Source organism: Carettochelys insculpta, chromosome 2 (assembly GCF_033958435.1).
Source record: "Carettochelys insculpta isolate YL-2023 chromosome 2, ASM3395843v1, whole genome shotgun sequence".
Taxonomy (NCBI): domain Eukaryota; kingdom Metazoa; phylum Chordata; order Testudines; family Carettochelyidae; genus Carettochelys; species Carettochelys insculpta.
Window position 1 is genome coordinate 241,061,398 of NC_134138.1, and position 24,958 is coordinate 241,086,355.

Consider the following 24,958-nt stretch of genomic DNA (forward strand, 5'->3'; position numbering starts at 1 on the left):
CTCTACTCTCCAGCCCATGAGCCCTGCAGATGGCCATCACCTGCTAGCGACCTCCCCTGTAGATCTCCATGGGCCACTTCCTTGCAGTCCCACTGCCCTCTTTGCCCTTACCTCAGGGCCTTAGCCTGCAGATCCCTGCAGCCTGCCAGGCAAGGGCACCATTTTGTGAGGGAACACGAGGGGCAGCAGACATGTATACTGGGATGTTGCTTGCTCTTCTTCTTTGCCCCCTGACTATCAGGGAGCAAGGCGAAAGCACACAAATCATGTGAAGTACTCCTCTGCCCTTCCCCTTACATAGCTGGCGTGTTTTTCCCCCACTCCCTGATGAAGGAACAGGAAGAAGAGGAAACAGTGGCCTGGTATGCAGGGTTGCTGCCCCACCCACCTTCCCTTCTAAAATAGCATCCTTGCTGCCAGGAGCTGCCTTTCACTCTCTGGGTTTCTGCCTGTAGCACTGCTATGTCCAGGGTGCTTGCTGTTCTCCGCTCCAGGGAGTAACTCAGGCTGCTCAGAACTGCAGCTTTTCTTCTATGGGCCTGCCTGGCCCTGATTGGCTATTCCTGTAAACCATTCAATGATTTGCTGCCTCCTGTGCACTCTCCCTAGGGCTCTATTAACCCTTAAGGCCCAGTGTGGGACAGACACCCCATCACACACTCTCCCACTTAAGACCAAGTGCCTGGGGAGGGGGATATTACCTTCTCTGTTCCCTGGCAGTTATGCTTGTAAAACATCCCCCTCCTGCCTTGGGTATTTTATGATGAGGAGCAATCATCCTTCTTCTTCCAGTGTTTGAGTCCCTAACTTCAGCCTGTCCTGTTCCAGTGTTGGTTCCTTAGTCTGCCTAGGTCCTCTCCAGCCCAGTCATCTTATTCACAACCTCCCTACCTAGCCCTGTGAAATGTGGGAGTTGGCTCTCTGCCATGCCCACAGTAATCACTGCTCATCCCACTTTAGAGCCCAAGAGTTCCCAGGTGCACATTTGCCATTTGTTCTTACCATAGATCTCAACTATCTTTTGCACAAGTGTGATTTCCCCGCCTTCAAGAGTCTCAAGAATGGGACACATCCTACTTAATTTGCTTCATCAATTGATCCTACTGGTGACAGGTAACTCCCTTTTTTCCTGCTTCCTTCCCCCCAACCCTCGCTGTCTGCTATATAAACCCTGGATTCTAAATATCTATTCCAATGATCTGAAGAAGTGGATCTTACCCACAAAAACTCATAACCTAATGAATGAGTTAGTCTTGAAGGTGCTGCAGGACTATTTGTCATCTGACAAATGGTACTGTTTTCCTAAGGCTATACTAGGGGTCTGGTTCACTTCTGCAAAATAAAGAGTAACATTGACTAAGTGACATTTCTGCAGCATCTAATTTCCTTCTTTCCACCTACATATATTAAGTACCATTATGGGAATCCATATTGTAATGAACTGATCCATACAACTTCCGTATAATGAATGAGCACAATAATGTAAAATCTTTAGATTGAACCCCCCTAGTATGGCACACTCTCATCTGGCAACATCCATGCTGGCATGCTTTTAGTTAGCTGGATGACCACTTATTGTGGGTCTGGCCAAGTTTCCTGTGGTACCATTTGTCTACAGCCACCAGTCCTGGCTCTCGGTGTTCTGTGCTGTTATTTAGCTTTAATTTGCCCCTAAATATCTTCTAAGAGCCCAGTAAGAAGTGGAAGTGTTGGTAATGCTGCTAGACAATGTCAACCTCCTTTGGTCTGGAAAATCCTCTCACTGAGCACTGGTCAAGTCTCAAGGATGCCAGACTTGAGAGGTTCAACCTGCATATCTATCTTATGGTTCAGCTACTAAAACTTTGTAACTTTCATTAGCTCTATCTGTTATGAAGGGCACATATATGCATCATAAAGACAGACTTCAAAGCAATGTTACTGCAAATCTGGCTGCTAGCTTCCTATGTCCCAAACATGCAAATAGAAAAACATCATGTAATGGGTGCTGTTAAATTAGGTCACAGTTTTATTCACGTAACTTACATGGGCAAACCCAGCTACAAATCACTCACTGCAGGTCTCAGAGAGGTAGCCAGGTTCGTCCGTATCTTCAAGAACAACAAGAAGTCCTGTGGCACCTTACAGACTAACAGACATTTTGGAGCATAAGCTTTCATGGGCAAAGACCCGCTTCATCAGATGCAACATTGCAGATCATCATTCCTGCCTCACTTGTTTCTACATATTTGGGAGAGCTTCCATCAGTGCTCCCCTTTCCGAATTCATCTCAGCCCAGTACTGGAATCCTACTGCTCTCCCCTCATACGGGGGCAAAAGAGGGTGGAAAAAGGTGGATGGGCTATCTTTCTGCTGTACTAGATGTTAGGAGTCCCACTCACTTTTTCTGGCCTTTAGGTAAGCTCTATACCTTCCATTCACAGACACACAAGGGCTACATCTACACTAGCCCAAATCTTCAAAATGGCCATGCAAATGGCCATTTTAAAGATTACTGATGAGGCACTGAAATACATATACATCTCCTCATTAGCATGCCGGCAACGCGGCTTTTCGAAATTACACCGCTCGTCCAGATGGGGCTCCTTTTCGAAAGGACCCCAGGAACTTCAAAATCCCCTTATTCCTATCAGCCGATTTTGAAGATTTGGGCTAGTGCAGACACAGCCAAATAGAAAAGTCTCTTCAATATCACCAAAATATTCATCCTAGTAACTTCTACCTCACAGCAGATAGGAATATCTTCTACTTCTACCTCTCAGCAGATAGGAATAAGGGAATTTCAAAGTTGGTGGGATCCTTTCGAAAAGGAGCCCTGTCTGGATGAGCCACATGGCAACGAGCCGCAGCAATTTCGAAAAGCTGCGGACGCTGGCATGCTAATGAGGTCGTGAATATGGATTTCAGCACCTCATTAGTAATCTTCGAAATGGCCATTTGCATGGCCATTTTGAAGATTTGGGCTAGTGTAGACACAGCCAAATAGAAAAGTCTTTTCAATATCACCAAAATATTCATCCTAATAACTTCTACCTCTCAGTAGATAGGAATACCTTCTACTTCTACCTCTCAGCAGATAGGAATAAGGGGATTTCAATGTTGGTGAGGTCCTTTCGAAAAGACCCCTGTCTGGACAAGCCACGTGGCAGCGAGCTGCAGCAATTTCAAATTGCCATGGACACAGACATGCTAATGGGCACTGAGCGGGGAGGGATAGCTCAGTGGTTTGAGCATTGGCCTGCTAAACCCAGCATTGTGAGCTCAATCCTTGAGGAGGCTATTTAGGGATTGGGACAAATAGATGTCAGGGATGGTGCTTGGTCCTGCCAAGAGGGCAGGGGACTGGACCAGATGACCTCCTGAGGTCCCTTCCAGCTCTAGGAGATGTGTATCTCCAACTAATTCTAATTCACTGAATATGCATTTCAGCACCTCCTTAGTAATCTCCAAAATGGCCATCTGCACAGCAATTTCAAATATTTGGGCTAGTGTAGACACAGTCAAATAGAAAAGTCTCTTCAGTCTGACCAAAACATTCATCATAGTAACTTCTTAACTTCTGCCAACTCTTAACAGGGCAGCACGTCATGTTTGAATATTAAATAGCCATAGATGCCAGGTGTTGTTAATAGTCCTAGCTCTCAAAATAGTCTTGACTGAGAAATATGCTATGCACATATTTAGGCACAATAATGGGCCAGACCCTCAGGTGATGTAAACCAGCTTCAATGGGAAGGACACTGGCTCACATCTGCTGAAGATCTGGCCCACTGAAATGTGAAATTGAAGATGATGCATAAGGTTTTGATAAATAAGCAAAAACTTCATTATCTTTTGATTATAAAGTTGCAACCAGACCAGCATAAATGGGAAATAAGACTTTCCTTTGGCACCCACTTTCCATTTATTTAAAGTTCATGATTCCATGCAATTTTAAAAGTCCTGCGAATCCACAATTAACCTAAGCAACAGACTCAGTTGATAGTATTTATATTTAGTAACCATGTATACTTTCCTACATAGGCTTGCTTCTCTGCCAGCGAGCTTGTCAAGATATTTTTACAGAACAGCCCTTCATCCATTTCTAAGGAACACTTCAAGGAAATCAGTCCGGCCATCATTCAGCAACTACTAAGCTGCTCTTGTCAGCTTACAGAATCCAAGCAAACAAAGGTGTCACCAACAACTCTGGAAAGTGAGTCATTTTGCCAATGTACAGTATTGCATTGTGCTAATTCAGGTGAAGGGTTGTAGGAGTTTAGCTTTCTAGAGCCTTTATATTTGTTAGTAAACACAAAACAAAACACCAACCTGTTTATATGCCAAAGAATTTCACCAAGCTACACAGTATTGTACAATGAGAAGTTATGGGGTCCAGCTCTCAAAGTCATTTCTTTCTCATCAAAATGAACTCTCATTTGGGCCATTTTTTTTCTTCTCCTCAGATGCTTGTAAGAGATAAAGACAGTAGGTATAATGTCTCCGGTATCATGGGAGTTCCTCCCAGGCGTAGAGACAGAGGCCTACTTTGTCACTACGTGTCTCCAGTTTTTCACTGGTATAACTTTACTGTTTTCACTTGGATTACTCTGGCATAAAACTGGAGTAGCACAATGATGAAGCAGGCCTCAGTATTGTAATGTGTTATTGTGCTGAATCAGTGGAGTTAAGATGATGTACAAAAAGTAAATAAGCATGAAAAGAACAGATTTTCACTTTGCAAAAGTTGACAGCAAAAGTAAAGGGTTTTGGGAGATGTGAAAATGAAAAATAGCAGCTTCTCAGGGTTACCTACTGTCTGTTAGCCAGCAAAAATCAGCTGCAGGATTTATATCTTTTTCTATGCCTCTAGTAAGAAACCACTTAGAAAAATTTCTCAGGGATATAGTGCCTACATCAATTGTATTCTACCTTATTCATCTAGCAGTTTCCCAGCTTGACTGGGCGCTAATAAATGTCCCCATGCATCCTTCCAGCCAGTCATCTGGGATGGAGCTTTGGCTCCTGGAACATCAATTGTTATTCAGGATGGTCACAGATGCAATCCCATGTTTTGGGTTCCCTAAACTTCTCACTGTCCAGAACCTGGGGCTGGATGAAAGAGGATGGATAGTTGAATAATGTTCTGTTCATCTCATTCCTGCAAATGATCTGAAACTGGCTGCTGTCAGAAGACAAGATACTGAGCTAGATGGATGTCTGGTCTGACCCAGGATAGCCCATTTCATGATCTGAAACTAGATTAATTAGACAGTTGTGAGGAATGGACTGAAAATTAGTTCCACATGTTGCATTTGTACTGTCAGCATGCATTGGTTAAACAATATGATCATTGTCTGGGAGGAATTTTGTTGGCATTCTACTAATACTTAAAGGGGACAGGAAATTCAAAGTAGTCAGAGATACTGAGACTTCCCAAGAATTATTTATTCAAGTCTCTGTTGCAGTCATGTCTCACACTCTTTAAAGTATTCATCCTCAGAACATGTCCATGGCATAGTGAAATACAACCATCACCAGTTTACAGCTGGGGTACCAAAACACGGAAAAGCTCACTGGCTAAGGTCATACAGAAAGTCTTTTGTCCAGCTGGCATTTGAACCAGGATCTTTCACAGCTCAGGCAAGCATTGTATCTACCAGAGCTTTCTTCTTCCTACAGTGATGATCTTTTTGGTGTCAAAGAGATCATATATGAGAGATAAATGCCTTTGGGCTTGTCTACACTAGCTCCCTACTTTGAAGGGAGCATAGCAAGTAAGGAGTCAGGAGATTATTCATGAAGTGCTGCTCTGCATATGCAGCACTTCATTAAGATAATTCTCCCCCATGGCAACTTCAAAGTGTTAGACTTCGAAGTGCTGACTCGCGTGTAGCTTGGGCACTTCGAAGTACCGGGAGCTCAGCTGCGGCTACACACAAGCCGGCACTTCAAAGTTCAACACTTCGAAGTTGCTGCGGGGGAGAATTAGCTTAATGAAGTGCTGTATTTGCAGCACAGAACTTCATTAATAATCTCCTGACACCCTACTTACCATACTCCCTTCAAAGAAGGTAGCTAGTGTAGACACAACTTTTATGACTACATAAGCCTCTTTGCAGGATTGAGGCCGAAATGTAGTGAGTCTTACAAAAGAGGACGTAGGCAAATGACCTGATATACCTATCTCATAGAGTTGAAAAGGACCTGGATAGGTCATCAAATCCAGTCCCCTGCTCTCACAGCACAACCAAACACCATGCCTGACAGATTCTGTTTAATCTATTTGCCTCAGCTCCCTAAGGCTACGTCTACACGTGCACCCAACTTCGAAATAGCTTATTTCGATGTTGCGACATCGAAATAGGCTATTTCGATGAATAACGTCTACACGTCCTCCAGGGCTGGCAACGTCGATGTTCAACTTCGACGTTGCTCAGCCCAACATCGAAATAGGCGCAGCGAGGGAACGTCTACACGGCAAAGTAGCACACATCGAAATAAGGGAGCCAGGCACAGCTGCAGACAGGGTCACGGGGCGGACTCAACAGCAAGTCGCTCCCTTAAAGGGCCCCTCCCAGACACACTTTCATTAAACAGTGCAAGATACACAGAGCCAACAACTAGTTGCAGACCCTGTATATGCAGCACGGACCCCCAGCTGCAGCAGCAGCAGCCAGAAGCCCTGGGCTAAGGGCTGCTGCCCACGGTGACCACAGAGCCCCGCAAGGTCTGGAGAGAGAGTATCTCTCAACCCCCCAGCTGATGGCCGCCATGGAGGACCTCGCTATTTCGATGTTGCGGGACGCGGATCGTCTACACGTCCCTACTTCGATGTTGAACGTCGAAGTAGGGCGCTATTCCCATCCGCTCATGGGGTTAGCGACTTCGACGTCTCGCCGCCTAACGTCGATTTCAACTTCGAAATAGCGCCCAACACGTGTAGACGTGACGGGCGCTATTTCGAAGTTACTGCCGCTACTTCGAAGTAGCGTGCACGTGTAGACGCAGCCTAAATGGCCCCCTCAAAGATTAAACTCACAACCCTGGATTTAGCAGGTCAATGCTCAAAGCAAACATAGCCCAATAACATGAACCTAGGACTGGGAGCTTTTCAGTCAATTGCTGAGTGGTCTTGGTTAAGTTAAAGAGGTCTAAGTTTTCAAAAGTGTTTGCTAACATAGTTTGACTTAATGTTGGGGCATGTGACTGGAGATACCTAGGATCCAATGTTCTGAGGTGCTGAGCACTCACAGCTCCTGATGCATGAAAAAAAAGAAATAAATTTGATGCACCCAAAATTAGTGGACACTTGAATATTTTGTCTTTAATTTCTGTTCCCCATCTTGTGACATCAGCCTCTCAAGGGTGAAGATTGTGGTATGGATTAGCTAGTCCATGTTTATAGTAGCCTGAAAACATATGCATTTACAGATGTGTAACTTCCCAATCACTCCATTAAACTAGGAAAAAGAGGTTGGTGCTCCTGACTAACAGCATCCATAAAGAAAGGGTGTTCATACCACACAACAAAAACAATTTGGAACAGAGGTTTGGTGTAGTCACAGGAGACCTGTGACCTATCTGCTAAGTGCATATTTAACTCTTTAAACATGAAAATCAGTGGTCTGTTTAACCTGCAGGTCTTTGGCTACCTTGAACCACCTCTCCTTTCTGTTATTCTGTCTGTCCCTCATATATAGCAAGAAAGTGTGGTACAACTGAAGAATTTCCTGCCTGTTTTTCCAGAGAACTCAGAACATAGGCCCTCAAGTAATTAGACACTGAATTGTTAAAGCTGTATTTCATTTTATTTTGATTCCTTTTCCTCAGAGTATGGCTACAGCACTGTTGCAGTTTTGCTCATTACTATTGGATCTATGTTTGGTACCACCCTCATTTTCTTCAACTCCTGTCAAGAAATCTATACACTCATTTTACAGCTGTTTGTGGGTTTAGCTGTTGGGACCCTCTCTGGAGATGCTCTGCTACATCTTATTCCACAGGTAACATGCCGGTTTGTGTTTTCAAAGTAACATGTTCTTCTGTATATAGACAAATGCATACCTAGTGAAGCTGCATTCCTTTGACTGTCCCACAACACTGACTGACAGAAGCTCAGGCACTCCCATCTTTATAAAATGAAGCTGTCCATGAAATCTGAACACCAGAAGGCTAGGACTCCCCTTATACTAAGGATTACATAAAATCAGAAAAAGAGAGTCTTGTTAGACGAGAAGAAGCAGAAGCCAAAGAATGATGAACTCTGAAGAAATATAGATATAGGAATTTAGTAATTAAAAGAAATGTGGGGTGTTCCCTCAGGAAATATAGACAGCTAAGGTAGGGCTAGCTCTAGGTTTGTTTAGGGGCTCTCTATGAAGCCAATGAGTTAGGCTCAGGAATGCTTCAATAACCCATTCATCTGAGCTAGGGAAGAGCCAAGAGCAGGCTGGTAGATAGCTTGTGATCACTTGTCAGTGGCAGGTGCAGGCACAATTTCTCAGCAGACAGAGTCAGGGAGGCTAGATTGCTGGGCCTCCCTTCCCTGGGTTGTTGGAATGGATTCCAGAGCCAAGAATCCATAGCAAATACACAGCTTTATGGAAGCCGCACACTCCACAGATGCTTAAGGCAGGTCACATAAGGAGAACTGATTCAAGAGAATACTCTTTAAAGTTTTCCACGAGCTTTAGCGGCTCCAGCCCTAAATTGTTCTAGAATTCCTAGGGCTTTCAGAGATATGGTCCTGCTGTCATGAACTGCAAAAAAACACTTCAGTGCCATAATTTTCATTTAAATTCGCAATATATATTTTATGTACATGACAGCATAAAAGATAAGACAAGCCTTTAATTAGTTATTGATTTAGTTTTGCTGGTTTTTCTGAGCATTGCACAATTCTAAATAAGTAATCGAAGGGTTCTCACAAAAGGGTGGTTAACAGCTTCCTTTACTATGTAAACTGGACAAAACACTCCTTATGCCACTCCCTCTTAAAATGTTAATTCTGGTTTAACACAGTAAAAGTCCTTTACCAATAATATTTCTGTAAATAGAAGTGGGATAAATTTACAAAGGTGCCAACAAATTTAAGTGCAGTAGTCTGGCAGAAGGTCAGTAGATTTTTGTGCCACTAATTCTGATAGATGTTTCTGAAATTCTCCCTCTAACTTTAAAGTACTGTGTGTAGTGTATAGCTCTTTTAAAGTGCCAACTTTCATCTGACATCAGAATGCTTCAAAGAAAGGTTATTATGTTCTGTCACAGCATAGAAACTGGAGCAAAGGCCTTGATCAGAAGGGTTAATTAATTATTTTCTGTATGAATTTAACTTTTGAAGATGATCCAAACAACTTTTTAAACTGTAAAAGTCCAAACAATAATTAAATCTGCCTCTAGAAATAGTATTACTTTTACCAGCAAGAGAGAACAGAACCATAAGGGAGGCTATTAATAATTAACTGTGTTCATCTACAAAAGTGACAAGCACAGCAAGTTAAAACGCATTACAAGACTTAAGAATATTAAAATAAAAGTTGAGGGATAAAACTATTATGAGTTTCTCTAGCAAAAGTCAAAACCATGTTCCCCCTTTTATTTCACCTCCTTATCTAGATTCTTGGTTTACATAAGCATGACTCTCAGGAGACGGAACACATCTATGAAGGCAAAGAATATGTTTGGAAAATGTTGGGAATGATTGGAGGAATTCATGGATTTTTCCTGATAGAGAAATGTTTCTTTCTTTTGGTATCACCAAGTGATCAGGTATAACTTTCTTTGTATACCTTTTAGACACCTTTTGTATTGAGATTTTAAATGGCACAGTAAAGTTTCAAAAGTTGTTGGAAAAATAATTGCCTAGTTTACAAGTGAAATGAAACATAAATTGCCTCTTCCCAAATTGCTCCCATCAGACTTACCTTCCATTTCCATTTTGCTTTGGTGCATTGGTTTGATGTGTATAACTGTAAAAAGACCAGTTATTTTAATTATTGCATTCTGTAAGCAGACATCTGCGGCTAGCACGGGAAGAGGCAAAGAGCAAGTCTCTGTATGAAAGGGTAATGAGAGTCTCTTTATGTAGGAACTGTTTGAAGAGCTCAAAGACACACATACAAGGCTTTTTAAAATGACACTTTAAAGAATTATACTTTAAAATTCATCAATTGTGTATAATTTTCCATCCCCAAAGGATTTTGAAAATTAGTATAAATGTTGAGCTTCATAGACTCCTGCATTTTGCCAGTACTGTCTCCTTGTTGGCTGCCATGCTCTCAGTAAATCCACTATTTCATCTCAGAGTGCCTTGTGTTTGAAAATGCCCTAATGTACAGGATACATTGTAGCACACAATGTGAAGCCTTAGTAAATTTCTGAATAGGGGAGGCTTTCTTAATGACACTTCCAATGGCATTTGCTGCTGCTAGTTTACAGAGGATGCTGAATCAGAGGCCTAATTTAGATATCTGAATCCCAATCCCATATTCCTCATGCATCCAAAATACTCACTGCCTTTAAGGAATACAGGACTGAGCCATACAACTATGTAAAATGAATGGAAGGTGAACCTTTTGCTAACTGCAATATTATAGGGGATTGCTTTTAAAATGTGAAGAGCAATGCTGAAATCTACTATAAAAATAATTAATAATAAGAAAGGGACTTTATAATTCTTCTACAAGGCTTTGATGAGCCCATTTGGTTGAAGACCGCATGAGAACCAAACATTAAATTATTTGTTTATGTCAGCTTGTGACTCTAAACTTGAGTTTTATAAAGACAACAATTTCCTATAATACCCTACAGTTCTCATATACTTTTCTGGTTCTGTCTGCAGTTTTCTGAGCTAAAAAGGCATTAGCAAATGTGCATTGCAGCTAGCTTTCTTTTCAACTCTTTTTATTCCTGAGTCAACAACTTTTGTAGGCCAAATAAATGCTAAATCTGAAAATAAAACTGACAAAGGCTGCACCTGTGTTCATCTGGCTTCAGAACTAATTGCAAAGCATCTTCATCCAGCAGGGCCTTTCATTAGTTAATGGGCACTTGGGGCATTCCCATGATCTTCCAGCGGAATCTGAATTAAATGACCATTCAGGGAGAGGCAAGTCTACTTCAACCATACAGTTGGTAGGTTATTGATATGAACTGCTTTACTGATCTGATTTCCTTCTCTCTGTGTGTCTCAAAAAAATAAACTCAATTAACGTCTCAAATGAATAGTATTTTTCAGTGCTTATTGATTTTTATCTTACTCCATGACCTCAAAATAGAATGTATTATCAGAAATCTGTAGATTTGTTAGACCACAATAAGTATATTCAGATATATTTTGTTTACAAATATTTACAATGCTTATCTACAGATATATGTCAGGTTGATGTAATAAAATTCCATTTGTCCAGAAGATTTTTAAAACATCTGTTCTCTTCTTGGGTTTCCAATGTAAATTACACCTCTAAGGAGCTAGATCCTTCAATCCTTACACTGGCAAAACTCCCTTCAATCTTTAAATTGGAGTGAGGACTACAAGATAGCATCCAAATAGATTACAGTGTATAATTAGTTGCCAACTGAAAACTTGAACCATATGAAGTCATTTTTCCATTAACATGAATAATGTGTAAACAAAACTAGATGGGCTGAAAATAGAGCTCTCTTATTAGAAATTCTGTAGGTTCCCACTTAATCTATGGACAGTACCCAAGCAAGATGTTAGATAAATACACACCCATACAGTAAACTAACAAAATTTATAGGGTTTAGCATTTTTGCAAGCACAGTTTTTCTCCATGTTAAATGTAGTTTCAGTATATGTTAATTGTAGTCTTATTATTTTAATCAGAGAATACCAAATTGTCCCATCCTTCTACTTGTTAATGAATCTGAAGAAGTGGGTCTGACCCACGAAAGCTCATTACAGTAAACTCTTCCATATCTGGTAACCCCAGGAGTGGGAGGTTGCAGGATATTCAAATATTCTGGATAATAGGGAGTCATGCCTAGCAATGCATAACACTTAACAAAAACAAGATTAGATATTGAGAAACAAACAAAAATATATGTATGCAGAGTCCTTTATTGACTAAGAATAGTAGGATTGTACAATGTAAACTTTTACTGTAGCTGCTTTATTTATTTGTATTTACTTTCACTAAATGGTACCTATGGAAAATGTAACGAAAATTTTCTTATGGTTAAAATGTCAGTTATTTGAGAGTTCCAGATAATAGAATGCTGGATATGAAAGAGTTTACTGTACCTAATAAATGAATTTGTTAGTCTTTAATGTGCTATGGAGCTGCTTGTTTTTAATGAAGAGAGAGTTATTAACAAAAGCCAGATGAGCCACTATTTGCTGAATGGACATGGTTTGGGAACTGCTGACTGAATGCTTGTAAGCATACCAGTGAAGATAAATTACTGAATTTTGACCCACATGGTCACTTCCTGTTTCTTCATTAACAAACTAGCAGATGTACCCGGCATTGCTTGGCTCTTTAACTGAAGTAATTTGTTTGAAAGTAAATGAAAAATGTGCAAGCTGTTCTCAATGACAGTATTTTTCAAAAATGAAGAAAAATGAAGGCCGGAGTGAGGGTGCGAAGGTGAGAAGGGGCTTGGAGATGAGTGGGCGGCTTAGAGCAGAGAGCTGCTGGGGGCTCAACGTTGGGGGGCTCAAATCAGAGGGAGGCAGTGCAGAAGTCAAGGCAGATGGAGGCTGCAGAAGTTAGGGCAGGGGTCTCAGGGTGGGGCCTGGGAGATGTGGAGGGGTACTTAGGCCCCATGGTGGTAAAGGTGATGCTGCTATGGCAGCAGCTCGTCCCAGGGACCCGGAGCTGTGCTCCTCATCCAGTGATTTCTCATGTGAGGGAGGGATCTGGAGTTGTGTGCTTGTCGAGTGGGGGCTGAGGTTCTGTGGGCTGGCCCTGGCCTCCAGCTGCCCACCGGCCTGCAGCCTGTGGGGTGGGGCAGCACTCTGGGAGCAGCTCCCAGACTGCTGCTGTCCCCCAAGTCTGAAGCTTAGGGTAGTGGCCACCCCATCCTGCAGTCTGTCAGAGGCAGGGCAGTGCTCTGCAGGCTGTGCTTGGCATTCACCTACTCCTGCCCCATCCCTGCACTGGGCTGGGGGAAGACAACACTTTTGGGGATATCCCCAGCATCCAGCAGCCCTCTCCTTCAAGCAGCCTCTTTGGAGGGTTGCTCCAGTTGCTGGCCAGGCTCCAGGGGCTGTGCCCTCCCCGGTCCCCACATCCCTAGTGGCCTCTGTGGCCTACAGGCTGTCTCAGGAGGACCAGGCTCTGGGGGCTGCCCTTCCCTCCTGCTGACCTACGCCATCCCCAGCCTGTAGGCTGATGAAGCAGAGTCAAGGATCTGGGGGCTGCCCTCAGCCTCCAGTGGCCCCCATTTGGCCTGCAGGCTGTGTGGGGAGGAAGGCTCTTGGCGCTGCCCCCAACCTCCAGCAGGCCTCCTGCCCCTTCCACCTGCTCTTGCAGCTGCCCCCAGCCTTCAGGCTCTGGGGGTCATCCCGCCCTCCATCAGCCTTTCCGTGGCCTGCAGGCTGTCTTGGGTTGGGCCAGGCTCCAGGTTCCGGCCTCCCCAGACGGTCCCACAGCCAGCAGGCTGTTTTGCAGGGAGGGGGAAGCTCCATGGTGCTGTCCTTCTCCAACAGCCTCCCACGGTGTGTAGGCTGTCTGAGGAGGTCCAGGCTCTGGGGAGCTGCCCCGCTCCAGCTGGCCTCCCAGAGTCTGCAGGCTGTCTGGTTGTTCAGGCTTTGAAGGGATGCTCCCCTTCATCTGTCCCCCCATAATCTGTAGACTGCCTGGGTGGGGCACACTCTGGGGGCTGCCCCCTCTCCAGCTGTCCCCACTTCCAGCAGCTTTGCAATGGCCTGCAGGCTGTCTGGGTTGGGTCATGTTATCCGGACTTCCCCTGGCCTTCAGCACCCCCTCATGTAGCCTGCAGGCTATCTGCGGGCTGACCCTTCTCCAACTACCCCCCCTCAAGTGGTTTTCAGGCTGTCAGGTGGGGAAGCCAGGCTCCGGGGTGGTACCCCTTCTCCAGCGTGCCCCCCACCCCACGGTGTTCAGGCTGTCTGGGCAGGGCCAGGCTGCAGGGGGCTGTCCCTTCTCCAGCTTGTCCACTCCAGCTATTCCCCCATGGCTTGCAGGCTGTCTGGTGGGGAGTATGCTCCAGCGGGCTAACCCCCTGCAGCCTGCTGGTTGTCTGGGGAGTGCCAGGCTCCAGGGGAGCACCTCCTCTCTCCAGCTGTCCCTGCTTCCAGCAGCCTCACCCTGTTCTGCAGGCTGTCTGGGAGGGGTGAGGTTCTGGGGTTCTCCCCGGCCTGCAGCATCCCCTCCCATGTCCTTCAGGCTATCTGCTGCTCCATCTAGCAGGCCCCTCTACAGCCTGTAGGCTCACCAAGGTGGGTGGGGGAGCCTCCATGTTTGGGAAGAGGAGCTACTTACTCAGTCTTTATAGAAAGCGAGATGGCAGAGCCCCAGCCCTGCTGGCCAGTCTCTTGGTGCTGCAGATGCCCCCAGTGGCCACTCTCAGTATTGCATCCCTCCTGTCTGTGCCCCTCCCTTTTTTCCTCCCTCTGTCTTCTGTCCCCTCCCTTTCCATGTTCTGAAAAATCCTGCAATTTCGTGCATTTCCCACTTTCCAGGCACAACCAAACCCTGACTTTGGTTTCAGTTAGCGGAAGAGGAAGCTGCATGCCACATTTTGTGGTTGTAGCTCTTACGGTTTAAGTACACACAGACACACTCTAAAACACAAACACACACAGACATCATATAGGTAGAAGAATAGATTAACCATTCCTTTCAGCTGGGAAACTGTAACATCATTCTAAAGCTACATAGTGGTAATATGAACTAGTGTGGCTTGGCTTGTTTGGATCAGAGGTGCCCATTTTTCAGGAGCATGTGCGTAACAAACCCTGGCTAACTATGAGGAGAGATGAAAACAACAATGAAGTTTCATTTTGGAAAAGAAATGATGGCTGGCAGGATATGACACAAGTCTGTAAATTGTGAGTGGTGTGGTGAAAGAAGTTTTTTATGTCTAGGGTCAAACCTTCTATCTAGACAAAAGCCAACAGATAGAAGGAGAAGAGACATTGTGCCACAATGAAGGAGACATACGTCACTTCTCACTAATCATTTTCTCTCCTTTTGTTTTTGGAAGAGGTCAGGGCTTCACTTTCATGCTGTGAATGCTGATGCAGTTAAGGAATTGGCTCTGAGGAGGATTTTTGTAGCCTATCAAACAGCCTTATGAGCATATTTTGAGGAACGTAAAAACAAAATAGGAAGGGAAGAAGTAGCTGAGGAAGGGGTAGAAGTGCAATGAAAGACTACTAAACTCTTAAACCTTTGTTTCCTGATCATGTGCGCACATTGCTGACACCTGATATCTCAATATTCAGATGGTCGAGCATCCCAATGTCTGCCTCATTGTCATGTATTTGTTTCCATCCCTTCAAGTCTTGCAGTTTCACAGGGAAACCAGTAAGAATATTTTAGGCCTAATCTACACCTAAATTTTTTTACATCATTCAGGGGTATGAAAAATTCATATGTCTCATATGATGCTGTAACCTCTGGAGCGTAGGCAATCTCTTACCGACAGACTGCAGTCTTCACCACTTTTCTTTCAGGGACCTGTAGCTGCACTACACAGTCATTCATTACAGCAAAATGCATTGTGCCATAAGAAAGTGTACCAAATACCGAAGTAAAACTTAGTCTTTCTTCAGCCCTACATTTCCAGCTCAAAAATATGTTTCATCCTTGAAATGTGATTTTTCTCAGGGCACTGCAATGCTATTGAATTACTTTTGTTTGGGCTGAACTAGGCTATAAAATCTTGGGAAAAAGGGAAGTTTCTCTTGCGGGTGAAGCTCAGTAAATAAATCTAGTGGTAATAATGGTAAATATTGCAGATGCAGCAGCTAACTTTTTCTTTAGTGAACAGTGAATCTATTTAAGGTTTCACTGTATAATAAAAGCAGATCAAAACAGCCTCTTCATACTGGTCCAATATCTTTCCTTTTAATTAGAGAAGTCCCGAAGACTCTGAGTCTGAAGTTCCTCCAGACAATAAGGCAAAAAGCAGAACGGGTAAGTACTGATAAAAAGATTTAAAAAGCACCACAAAAAACCTTCAGGTTTGAGATGGGATTGAAAGTGTGAAACTGATGCAGTTCTGTGTTTTGTATGTGTTACATCACCACCTCTGATTTTGCCTGGCTTCATAATTAAATCTCTCCTTAAAAAGACATGTTTCCAGCCAACCAGACCTATAATTGTTAAATTCATTAATCTTATTCTGCCCTTGTTTCAATGTTTGTTTACTCACCATTTCAAACTCCTTTGCTGAATCATTTACTTAAAAGGGAAACCCTCGCATATTTACCACCATGACACCCGATAATTGTAGACCTTGCTTGGGCCTTTCTCTTATTGCAAAGGATATTGAAATCGTTATCATTTCTCATTTTCTGGCTCACTTGCCATAATATAATTACCCTTCTGATGCTTTCTATCTCCTTTATGGTAATGAGATCATGGCTATTAAAAATAGTGGTGACTTACTCCTTATATGGAATTCTGGGCTCCTAGTACTTTTCCATCTAGCTGTAGTTTTAGACTCAACTGATATCTTATCTCATTATATAATTTTGAAATGTTTTTACTTCTCTGCTCTGCTTTTCCTTATTTCAGAAAATAAGAACAAAATATTCAGACCTTGTTTGCTTTCGATGGCACACATGTAACAAAGTAGCAGGTGTGGTACTGGGAAATAGCATTTTACCTGAAATCTATAGATTTCCTTTATTCTACTCCCCTTTGTCTAGTGACAGCCAATTTCAGGACATGACTAAATTCTTAGTAGTCTCACTCTCTTTTCCAGCCACTCTCTGATATTGTGGAATTCACTTCCATTTCAGGACATAGTGCTCGCTTTTTGAAAGCTGGATTTCCATTACTTGAATCTGATTTTCCCTTCATCACACAGCCTAGTCCCAGTTTCACCATCACTTACCTACCCCATGTGTAGTTGTTGTTTCAGTGCTGTTCAGTCATCACTCTCTACTAATAATTTAAAATATATTCCACGCAAGGTCAAAATTTTTTGCTCCAAGCACAGCATGCCTCTATTTGGAGAATTTTCCCAAGTATCCTTTTCAGGCCTATAAGCAGAAATTTCAAAAATGGGGGGATTTTTTTTTTTATAAAGTGAACTGCATTTTTTTAATATATAAAGAAGTTCAAAATAGTCATGCGATGAGCCTGCATAAGAGAGGTTAATGAAAAATGTGAGTAGAAACAATGAATGGTAAAATGATTTGTTATAACATACTAAAAATTATCCAGAACATAAGAATGGTCACATTGGGTTAGACCAAAGGTCCATCTAGCCCAGTAGTCTGTCTTCCAAAACTGGCCAATGCCAAGTGCCCCAGAGGGAGCAAACAGAACAGGTAATCATAAAAAAAAAAGGAGTCATGGAGCACTTTAAAGACTAGCAAAATAATATTAAATAAATATGGAAATGATAATAATTAAAATAATATTAAATAAAATATTAAAATAATAGTATTTTGTTAGTCTTTAAAAGTGCTCCATGACAACCTTTTTGTTTTGACAGAATACAGACTAACACAGCTATCTCTCTGTCAGGTAATCATCAAGTGATCTCTCTCCTGACATCCATTTCCGGCCTCTGACAAACAGAGGCTAGGGACACCATTCCTACTGATCCTGGCTAGTAGCCATTGATGGACCTAACCTCCATCAATTTATCTAGTTCTTTTTTAGAATCTTTTTAAAATCCTGGTTTTCACATCATCCTCTTCAAGCAGTTCAACGGGCCTACCTTGTGCTGCGTGAAGAAAAACTTCCTTTTTGTTAGTTTTAAATCTGCTACCCATTAATTTCATTTGGTGACCCCTAATTCTTTTGCTATGGAAACAAGTAACTTTTCTTTATTCCCTTTTTCCACACCAGTCACAATTTTATAGATCTCCATCAAATCCCCCGTTTTCTCAGATGCAAAGTCCCAGTCTTTTTTAATCTTTCTTCATATGGCACCCATTCCAAACCCCTGCTCATTTTTGCTGCCCTTTTCGGAACCTTTTTCAATGCCAATATATCTTTTTTTAGATGAGGCAACCATAGCTGTCTGCTGTACTCAAGATGTGGGCATACCATGGATTTATATAGAGACAATAAGCCACTCTGCACTGGACAGGGAAAGATGGAAGGAAATAGTGAGAGAGGCATCAGACACCATTGGGCGCTGAGCCCACGGTGATTGATGACGATGAATAAGATATTCTCTGTCTTATTCTCTATCCCTTTTTAATGATTCCTAACATTTAGTTGGCTTTTTTGACTGTAGTTAATATCAACAACCAGTATAATCAGTTTATGGTTGTATATTCTGGTTCACGTTGTACTAATCAGAAGCAGGAGCCGTACTTAGAAAGAACCCTAAAAACATTTAACTAGAACCTGATGCATAAGCAAATGTAAAAGTTAAACTATTACCTTGTCAAAGGTATTACCTGAAGTCAAAACTTCAGAAGTGAGATGTATAGGAGAAATTCTACCCAGGTGGCTCCATGAAAATTAAAGACCAGAATTCCGATCCCTGGGTTTACACAAATAAGCCACGGAAATTTTCAAGTGAAATGCAGGATTGTTCAAAGAAGAAGAATTTGAATCTAGATGTTTATTTTCTAAGAGGTCCTATAAGAAATTTTATGGTCACAGGAGTAAAGTGCAATGACATAATTCTAATAACATAGTTCAGATGTAAAATAGAACTAAAATAATTGAAGTTAAAAGCACTCCAATTTTTTTTCACGTATGTATTCACTTAAATTTCAGTGAAGTGTGATCACATAGATTACATTTGCATGAACTTTAAAATGCCTAGCACTTCATAAAGTTAACCTGACTCCCATTTTATATTATAGAAAATAGACTGGAATGAGTCCCAACCATTATATTATGTTTTTTTCAACAACTGTTACCTAAATAACACAGGCTAATAACATCTTGAGCCGAGCCACAATTTCACCCTAGCCAGGGCGTATTACAAATCACAAACTTAATGTAATGCAGCAATCTGTTATTTCCATGTAATTCTTCTCCTGTGCTATTGACGATAAACTGCCTGTAGTGTTTAGAAAGAGTTATGCAAGCTGGGGACAGCCATGTCTGGCTCTGTGAGCTGGCACAAAAATCTACCAACTCTGCCAATATTACTGAATCCGCAGAGCTTTCAGGCAATGCGGGAGGATTGTCTGAATACAGATGCAAGACTTTTATTTTTTGTGTGTTTTCTTTTATAATAGTTTCGAAGGCTTCAGTCCTAGCCAGTTCATGTAAGAAAAACATCTCCTTAAAAAAAGTCTCCTATAGAAAAATGTCATTTCAGGAAAATCTCATAATAACAACATTCAGCAGGGTCTGTGGAATGCCACATCATGTCGCCAGGTTGTCACTCTGTAGCTGGGTGGGGGAGGGATACTCAGGAAATAGACAAGTTCATTGGGGCAAATTCTTGCCACTGCCTTGACAGCTAGAGAGCCAGACCTTGGCAGTGGGACTGAACCAGTAGAGTTCCACTTGAGGTACAGAGTGCAGCAGCAGTAGGTGTGATTCCTGGGACACATGCTGTTAAGCCTCATAGTCAACTGAGCAGAACAGATGCACCCAGGGAGGTGCAGAAGGTGGGGAGCCAGGTATGGGCCCACTTGCTGGACAAAGTCCACTTGCTGTAGAGCTGCAGCATGTAGCAGTTCTGCAGATGCTCTGCAGTTTGGAGAGGTGGTTCCTTTCCCAATTTATCTGCTCAGCACACAACCCAGCTACTTGGGCCAGGTGCTGGGAAGAGGTTTGTCTCATATTGCTTAACTGTATTTCAACATGCAAGCTACTAGATCACTCGCCTAACAAAGGTCAGAACTGATTATGATGTGACACTGTATTGGGGATAACGGTTTGAGGTTGCTTATGTTTTGAATTCTGTTGTGTGTGAAATAGTATGATCCAAGTTGAGGACATGAAAATATTATTTTCCGTTGTTTACCATACCTATAATATCATTTACATGAGGCCAGTTAGGCATAAAGTCAGGGAGATACATACCTTCTCCATCTTCTGATGCCCTCATGATCTTAGCTGAGCCTCATCAGTTAGGTCACTTTTTGCATTACCCCACCTGGTTGACTGAGGCAGCCAGCATATCTAACCTCCCCCTCAGTGGCAGTGGTACCTCACAAGCTGCTCAGTTCACATGCCTGCAGTTTCTCTGCCTTTCCACTCTCACCTTGCTCTAAGAGCTGCTTCTGTCCTGCCCAAAGCCTCACTCCAGCCTAGACCCTGCCCTGTTCCAGTCTTGCTATTGTCTTTGAGCCAGCCTTGCTTGTGCCTTCTCTGACTCCAGGTAATCTGGTTTTCACCTTTGGCTCTGATTTGTTGGTCTGACTCTGTCTTGACTTTTGGCTCTGGCATCAAGAACCTGACTATGGTTCTGATCCTGGCTCAGACCCTATCTTGAATCTTGGTTCTGGCATTTGGACATCTATTCTTGCTCCAACCATTCTGCCTGACTACCTAAGAACTGGTTTCCTGACAAGGCCAAATTCTTCCTTTACTTACTGACTCCCAGTATATAATACCTACCTTTTGAGACAAAAATTATTAGAGTGAAGCGGGGAGGGAAAATACGCATTTTAACAGCCCTTGGTGAGGTTTGTGAGGCACACTGAAGTTGAATGAAAACAGGACTCAGATCATCTTTTTGTCTCATGTACCTAGCAGAAAAGGTCCAATGGAAGCTACTTCCTAGTGTTTGCATCTCTGAATTAGTCTATGAACAATACCTCATGCTGAAAATCTTGAAACCATCACAATGAGATAAACAAACTGGGTAGTCTGTAGATCCTGCTTGTCTTGGCTTTTTACAACACAAAACTTTAGCTCACTGGAGAAAAATGTTTGTAGGAAGCCTAAATTACAAGCCACATTGTTTCTTTTTTTACTTTTGACCTTTGCTCCCTAGGTAAAGGAATTAGTTTGTTGGCGCTAATGGTTTTGGTGGGTGACAGTCTTCACAATTTTGCTGATGGCCTGGTAATAGGAGCAGCATTTTCATCCTCAACGGAAACAGGTGTGACCACAACGATTGCTATCTTATGCCATGAAATTCCCCATGAAATGGGTAAGCAAATATTTTTCCTACATGGTTCCTGTGTTTCTGGATTTACAAAAACATTTTGAGCTTTTTGGCTGCATCTACACTAAGAAGGATTTTTGAAAAATTTTTCGAAAGAAGGGGGCTCTTTCGAAAGAGCCAATGGAGAGTCTACACACAAAAAGCGTTCTTTTGAAAGTAAATCGAAAAAATGTGGTGCTCCTCTCAAATTTGCTCCTCCTTTCCCCCTTTCAAAAGAGCACCCCCTTTCAAAAGAAAATGTGTGTAGATGCTCCGCAGGCCCTTCCTTCAAAAGAGCAGTCTTCATTTTCGATCCCTGGCCCATTCTTTCCAAAGAGCAGAGGCTGTGTGGACGCTCTCTTTTGAAAGAGCAGATCACTCTTTTGATCCACTTTTGTGTGGCTGTGCCTACAATAGCAAGTACCTTCGAAATGGCCTCCGTTCGAAATTCCCCCCGGAGCATCTACACACACACACACTGAGATCTTTCTAAATTAACTTAGAAAGAATGAGGCCATTCTGTCAAAGTCAGTCCTCCTTTCACACAGTGGGAAGAGAGCTCCCTTTCGAAAGACTCTTCTGAAAGAGAGCAAGTGTAAACACTCGGCGGACAGCTATTTCAAAAGAGGGAGTCTTCCGTGGCGCTGATCAGCTGCCAGGCAGAGGCACCGCTAACAGCACAAGCAGAGCTCTATGGGTCCAGCTTCTGCCTGCATTTTAAAGACACAGGCTCCCAGAAACCACCAGGCAGGAAGCTGAAAGCATGCAGGCAGCAGGGATCCCACACTGCTGCACAACCCACTCCCTGCAATGATGCCTCTGCTACTCCACTGTGCTCCTTGGCTCCATGGCTTGCCAGCCCGACCCCCGCCCACCCCAGGGGCCCCATGAGAAGACCAGGGAGTCCTCCCAGGAGGCAAGCCAGGCCCCAAAGTGCCAGGCCCCCTCCTGGATAGAGGTCCCGCTCCAGGACCTTCTCTCCCTGTGGGAGGATGAGGAAGTCCTCCACTAGGTGGGGGTCTGGTACCACAACACTGTGGCCTTTGAGTGGCTTTTAAAGGGCCTCACCAGCTGGGGCCACCCCAACAGCACCCCGGATCAGGTGAGGTCCAACGTAAAAGAGTTACATCAGGGCTACTGCAAGGCCTGGGGTGGAACTGGGTCTGGGGCAGTGCCCACCAGCTGCCCCTACTTTAAAGAATTGGACTGACTCCTCTGACCCAAGGAGGTGGGACCCCTGGCTGTCATGCTTGACGTAAGCGAGCCAGAGCCCAAGCCAGAGATGGTGATAGAGAGCAGCCAGCAAGAGGCACCTGCAGACAGTACACCGACTGCAGACCCTGAGCGATGATGAGGGTTCAAGCGAGGGGGCCTTCGTCATCGATGTCCCATCCAGCCAGGCCCCTTCTACCTGCACCTCGCCCAAGTTCCTGAAGGGACCCATAGGTAGGTGTTGTGCATGCCAGTCACCCTACGGCCTGGGGAGGGGACACTTAGTCCCGACTGGGGTGGCCACAGCCCACCCACACAGCCACCAGCTGCATGCACATGGAATCTGGACCGCCACACTTCTTGGTCTGCAGGGGACTGACATGTGGCACTCAGAACCACAAAGCCGGGACAGCACCACAGGCCACATGACCCTGGAGGGACCTGGGGCGTGGAGGGAGCCCATGCCTTCACCACCCATGTGGGGAACCACATGACACAGTCATTGCAGGGTCCCTGGGATGTGGAGGGGTGCAGACACAGAGACCAGCACACAGAACTAACGGCCCGTTCCCTCTCCCCACCTGTCTTCATAGGTCAACAGCTGGCAGCTGGACGAGATTCGTCCATGAGCCAGGGAGCCCAACTACCAAAGGCGATGGAGAGCTGCCCGCACCCTGACTGGGGAGGGTCAGGAGAGAGGAGGCGTGGGACCTCACCCACACCGCAGCCCTGTGGGACCTCACAGTCATGCTGTGGGAGTAGCTTGATGTGGATCGGCGAGCCTGGGACCAGGTGGGAGCCAATGTGGACACCCTGACCCAGGCTGTGACCAGCCACCTGGCCCTGGCCACTACCCCCTCATGAGCCACTTCCATACCCACCACTTCTGCTCCCGCCCCACCGTCCCTGTCCCCGCCATCACCTGGCCCCCCTCCAACTTCCAACCTTGCTCCAGCCCCCTGTCACCCTGTACGCTCCAACTTTACCCCTTCCTCCAGCACCCCCAACCTCAGACCCTGCACTGCGCCCTCACAAGCCCAACATTGCTGCCCTGGTTCTAATCCACCTCCCCTCCCCGGCTGGCATCATGCAGCTGTCCATGAGGAGGTGGCGCCCCTGGCCCCTGCCCCCCCAGGCTGTCCCCAGTTAGGCTGTGGGGCCCATGCCCCAGCCCTGCCACTACCTCCCTGTGCCCCCATCTCTGACCCTGCCCTGATAGGGCCCCCTGACATGGGGGAGGTAGGGGCGGGTATGGGTGGTGGGGATCCCATCTCTCGACCCCCATGGTTGAGTAAGGCCACCCACCTCAACCTTTGCCCCCCCCCGGGCATTGCAGTAGGGCTGCCCTGGGCCACACCACCCCTGTACATAGTTCACCCAGCCCCCAGTCTGGAGTTCCCCCAACCCACCTGTACATAGTTCCCAGGGTAACAAAGAGGCACATACCATTGTATAGTACACAGTAAATGGTTTATTGTTTTGTTGTGTTTAACCCTGTGTCTTCTGTGCATGTGTGGGAGTGGTGGGGGGGACATATGCGGGGGGGGGTCACAGTAACCCCCAGGTGAAGGCCTGGCACAGGGCCTCCCATAATCCACACCCTGTCCTGCTGGGCCTGGTGGCATAGGGTGGCAGGTGGCTGCTCATACCCGTGCCCTGCCTCAGTGGCCCACCCGTGCACAAAGGGCTCTTGCTTAGCCTCCAACAAATTGTGCAAGGTGCAACAGGCCCTGACCACCACTGGGATAATGGGGAGGCCCACCTCCAGCCTGGTGAGGAGGCATCTGAAGTGCCCCTTCAAGCAGCTGAATGGCCGCTTTACAGTGTTCCAGGCCTGGTTGAGCTGCTCATTAAAAAAGTCCTGGGTAGGCTGGGTGTGGCCATGTACATCCTCATGAGCCAGGCCTGTAGGGGGTAGGCCGCACCCACCATGCTGCAGGGTGGCAACATGGAGTCCCTGAAAGGGAATTCCTGCTGTGGGATGAAGGTCCCCGCAGCCATCTGGAGGCCCAGACCCCAGTTCCTGAACACCCTGGCATCATGGGCACAGCCCAACCAGCCCATGCAGATGTCCTGGAAACATCCCCTTACATCCATGAGCACCTGCAGGACCACAGAGTGGTAGCCCTTCCCATTCACGTAGGCCCCACCATTGCGTGGCAGGGCCTGGATGTCAAGGTGTGTGCTGTCAAGTTCCCTGAAGCAGTTCAGGAATCCCAACTCATCAAAGCCTCAGATGGCATCATCCAGGTCCCCGACATGGATCAGCTGCCACAGGAGGAACTTGTCGATGGCCCAGACAATGTGCAGGGCATGAGGGGAGAACACGCTCGTGAGTGTGGGGTGGGGAGCAATGTGCCTGCCTCTCCCCATCCCCCTTGCCGTGTCCCCATCCCAGCCCCCACAGGTGTGCCACCCCAAGGCACCATTCCCCTGCCTCCTGTGTGCCTACCCACTCTGTCCCCACCACCATCCCCAGTGGGGACCTCCCCCCAGTTCCCGACAGTGCCTTGTGCCAGGGAGC

General features: G+C 45.0%; 1 protein-coding gene across 2 annotated transcripts in view; it reads left to right on the top strand.

Annotated features, from left to right (window-relative positions):
• The window catches only part of SLC39A12 (solute carrier family 39 member 12), a 52,970-nt gene that overhangs the window by 17,702 nt on the left and 10,310 nt on the right, over positions 1-24,958 (top strand). Inside the window, exons 5-10 of one of the 2 annotated variants that reach the window (XM_074986275.1) lie at positions 4,024-4,195; positions 7,813-7,985; positions 9,598-9,750; positions 11,005-11,115; positions 16,052-16,112; positions 21,070-21,228. In XM_074986275.1, the coding sequence (XP_074842376.1) occupies positions 4,024-4,195; positions 7,813-7,985; positions 9,598-9,750; positions 11,005-11,115; positions 16,052-16,112; positions 21,070-21,228 (829 nt within the window). Of the gene's footprint in view, positions 1-4,023; positions 4,196-7,812; positions 7,986-9,597; positions 9,751-11,004; positions 11,116-16,051; positions 16,113-21,069; positions 21,229-24,958 lie in introns of those variants that run through there. The other variant, XM_074986276.1, reaches the window with a different exon arrangement.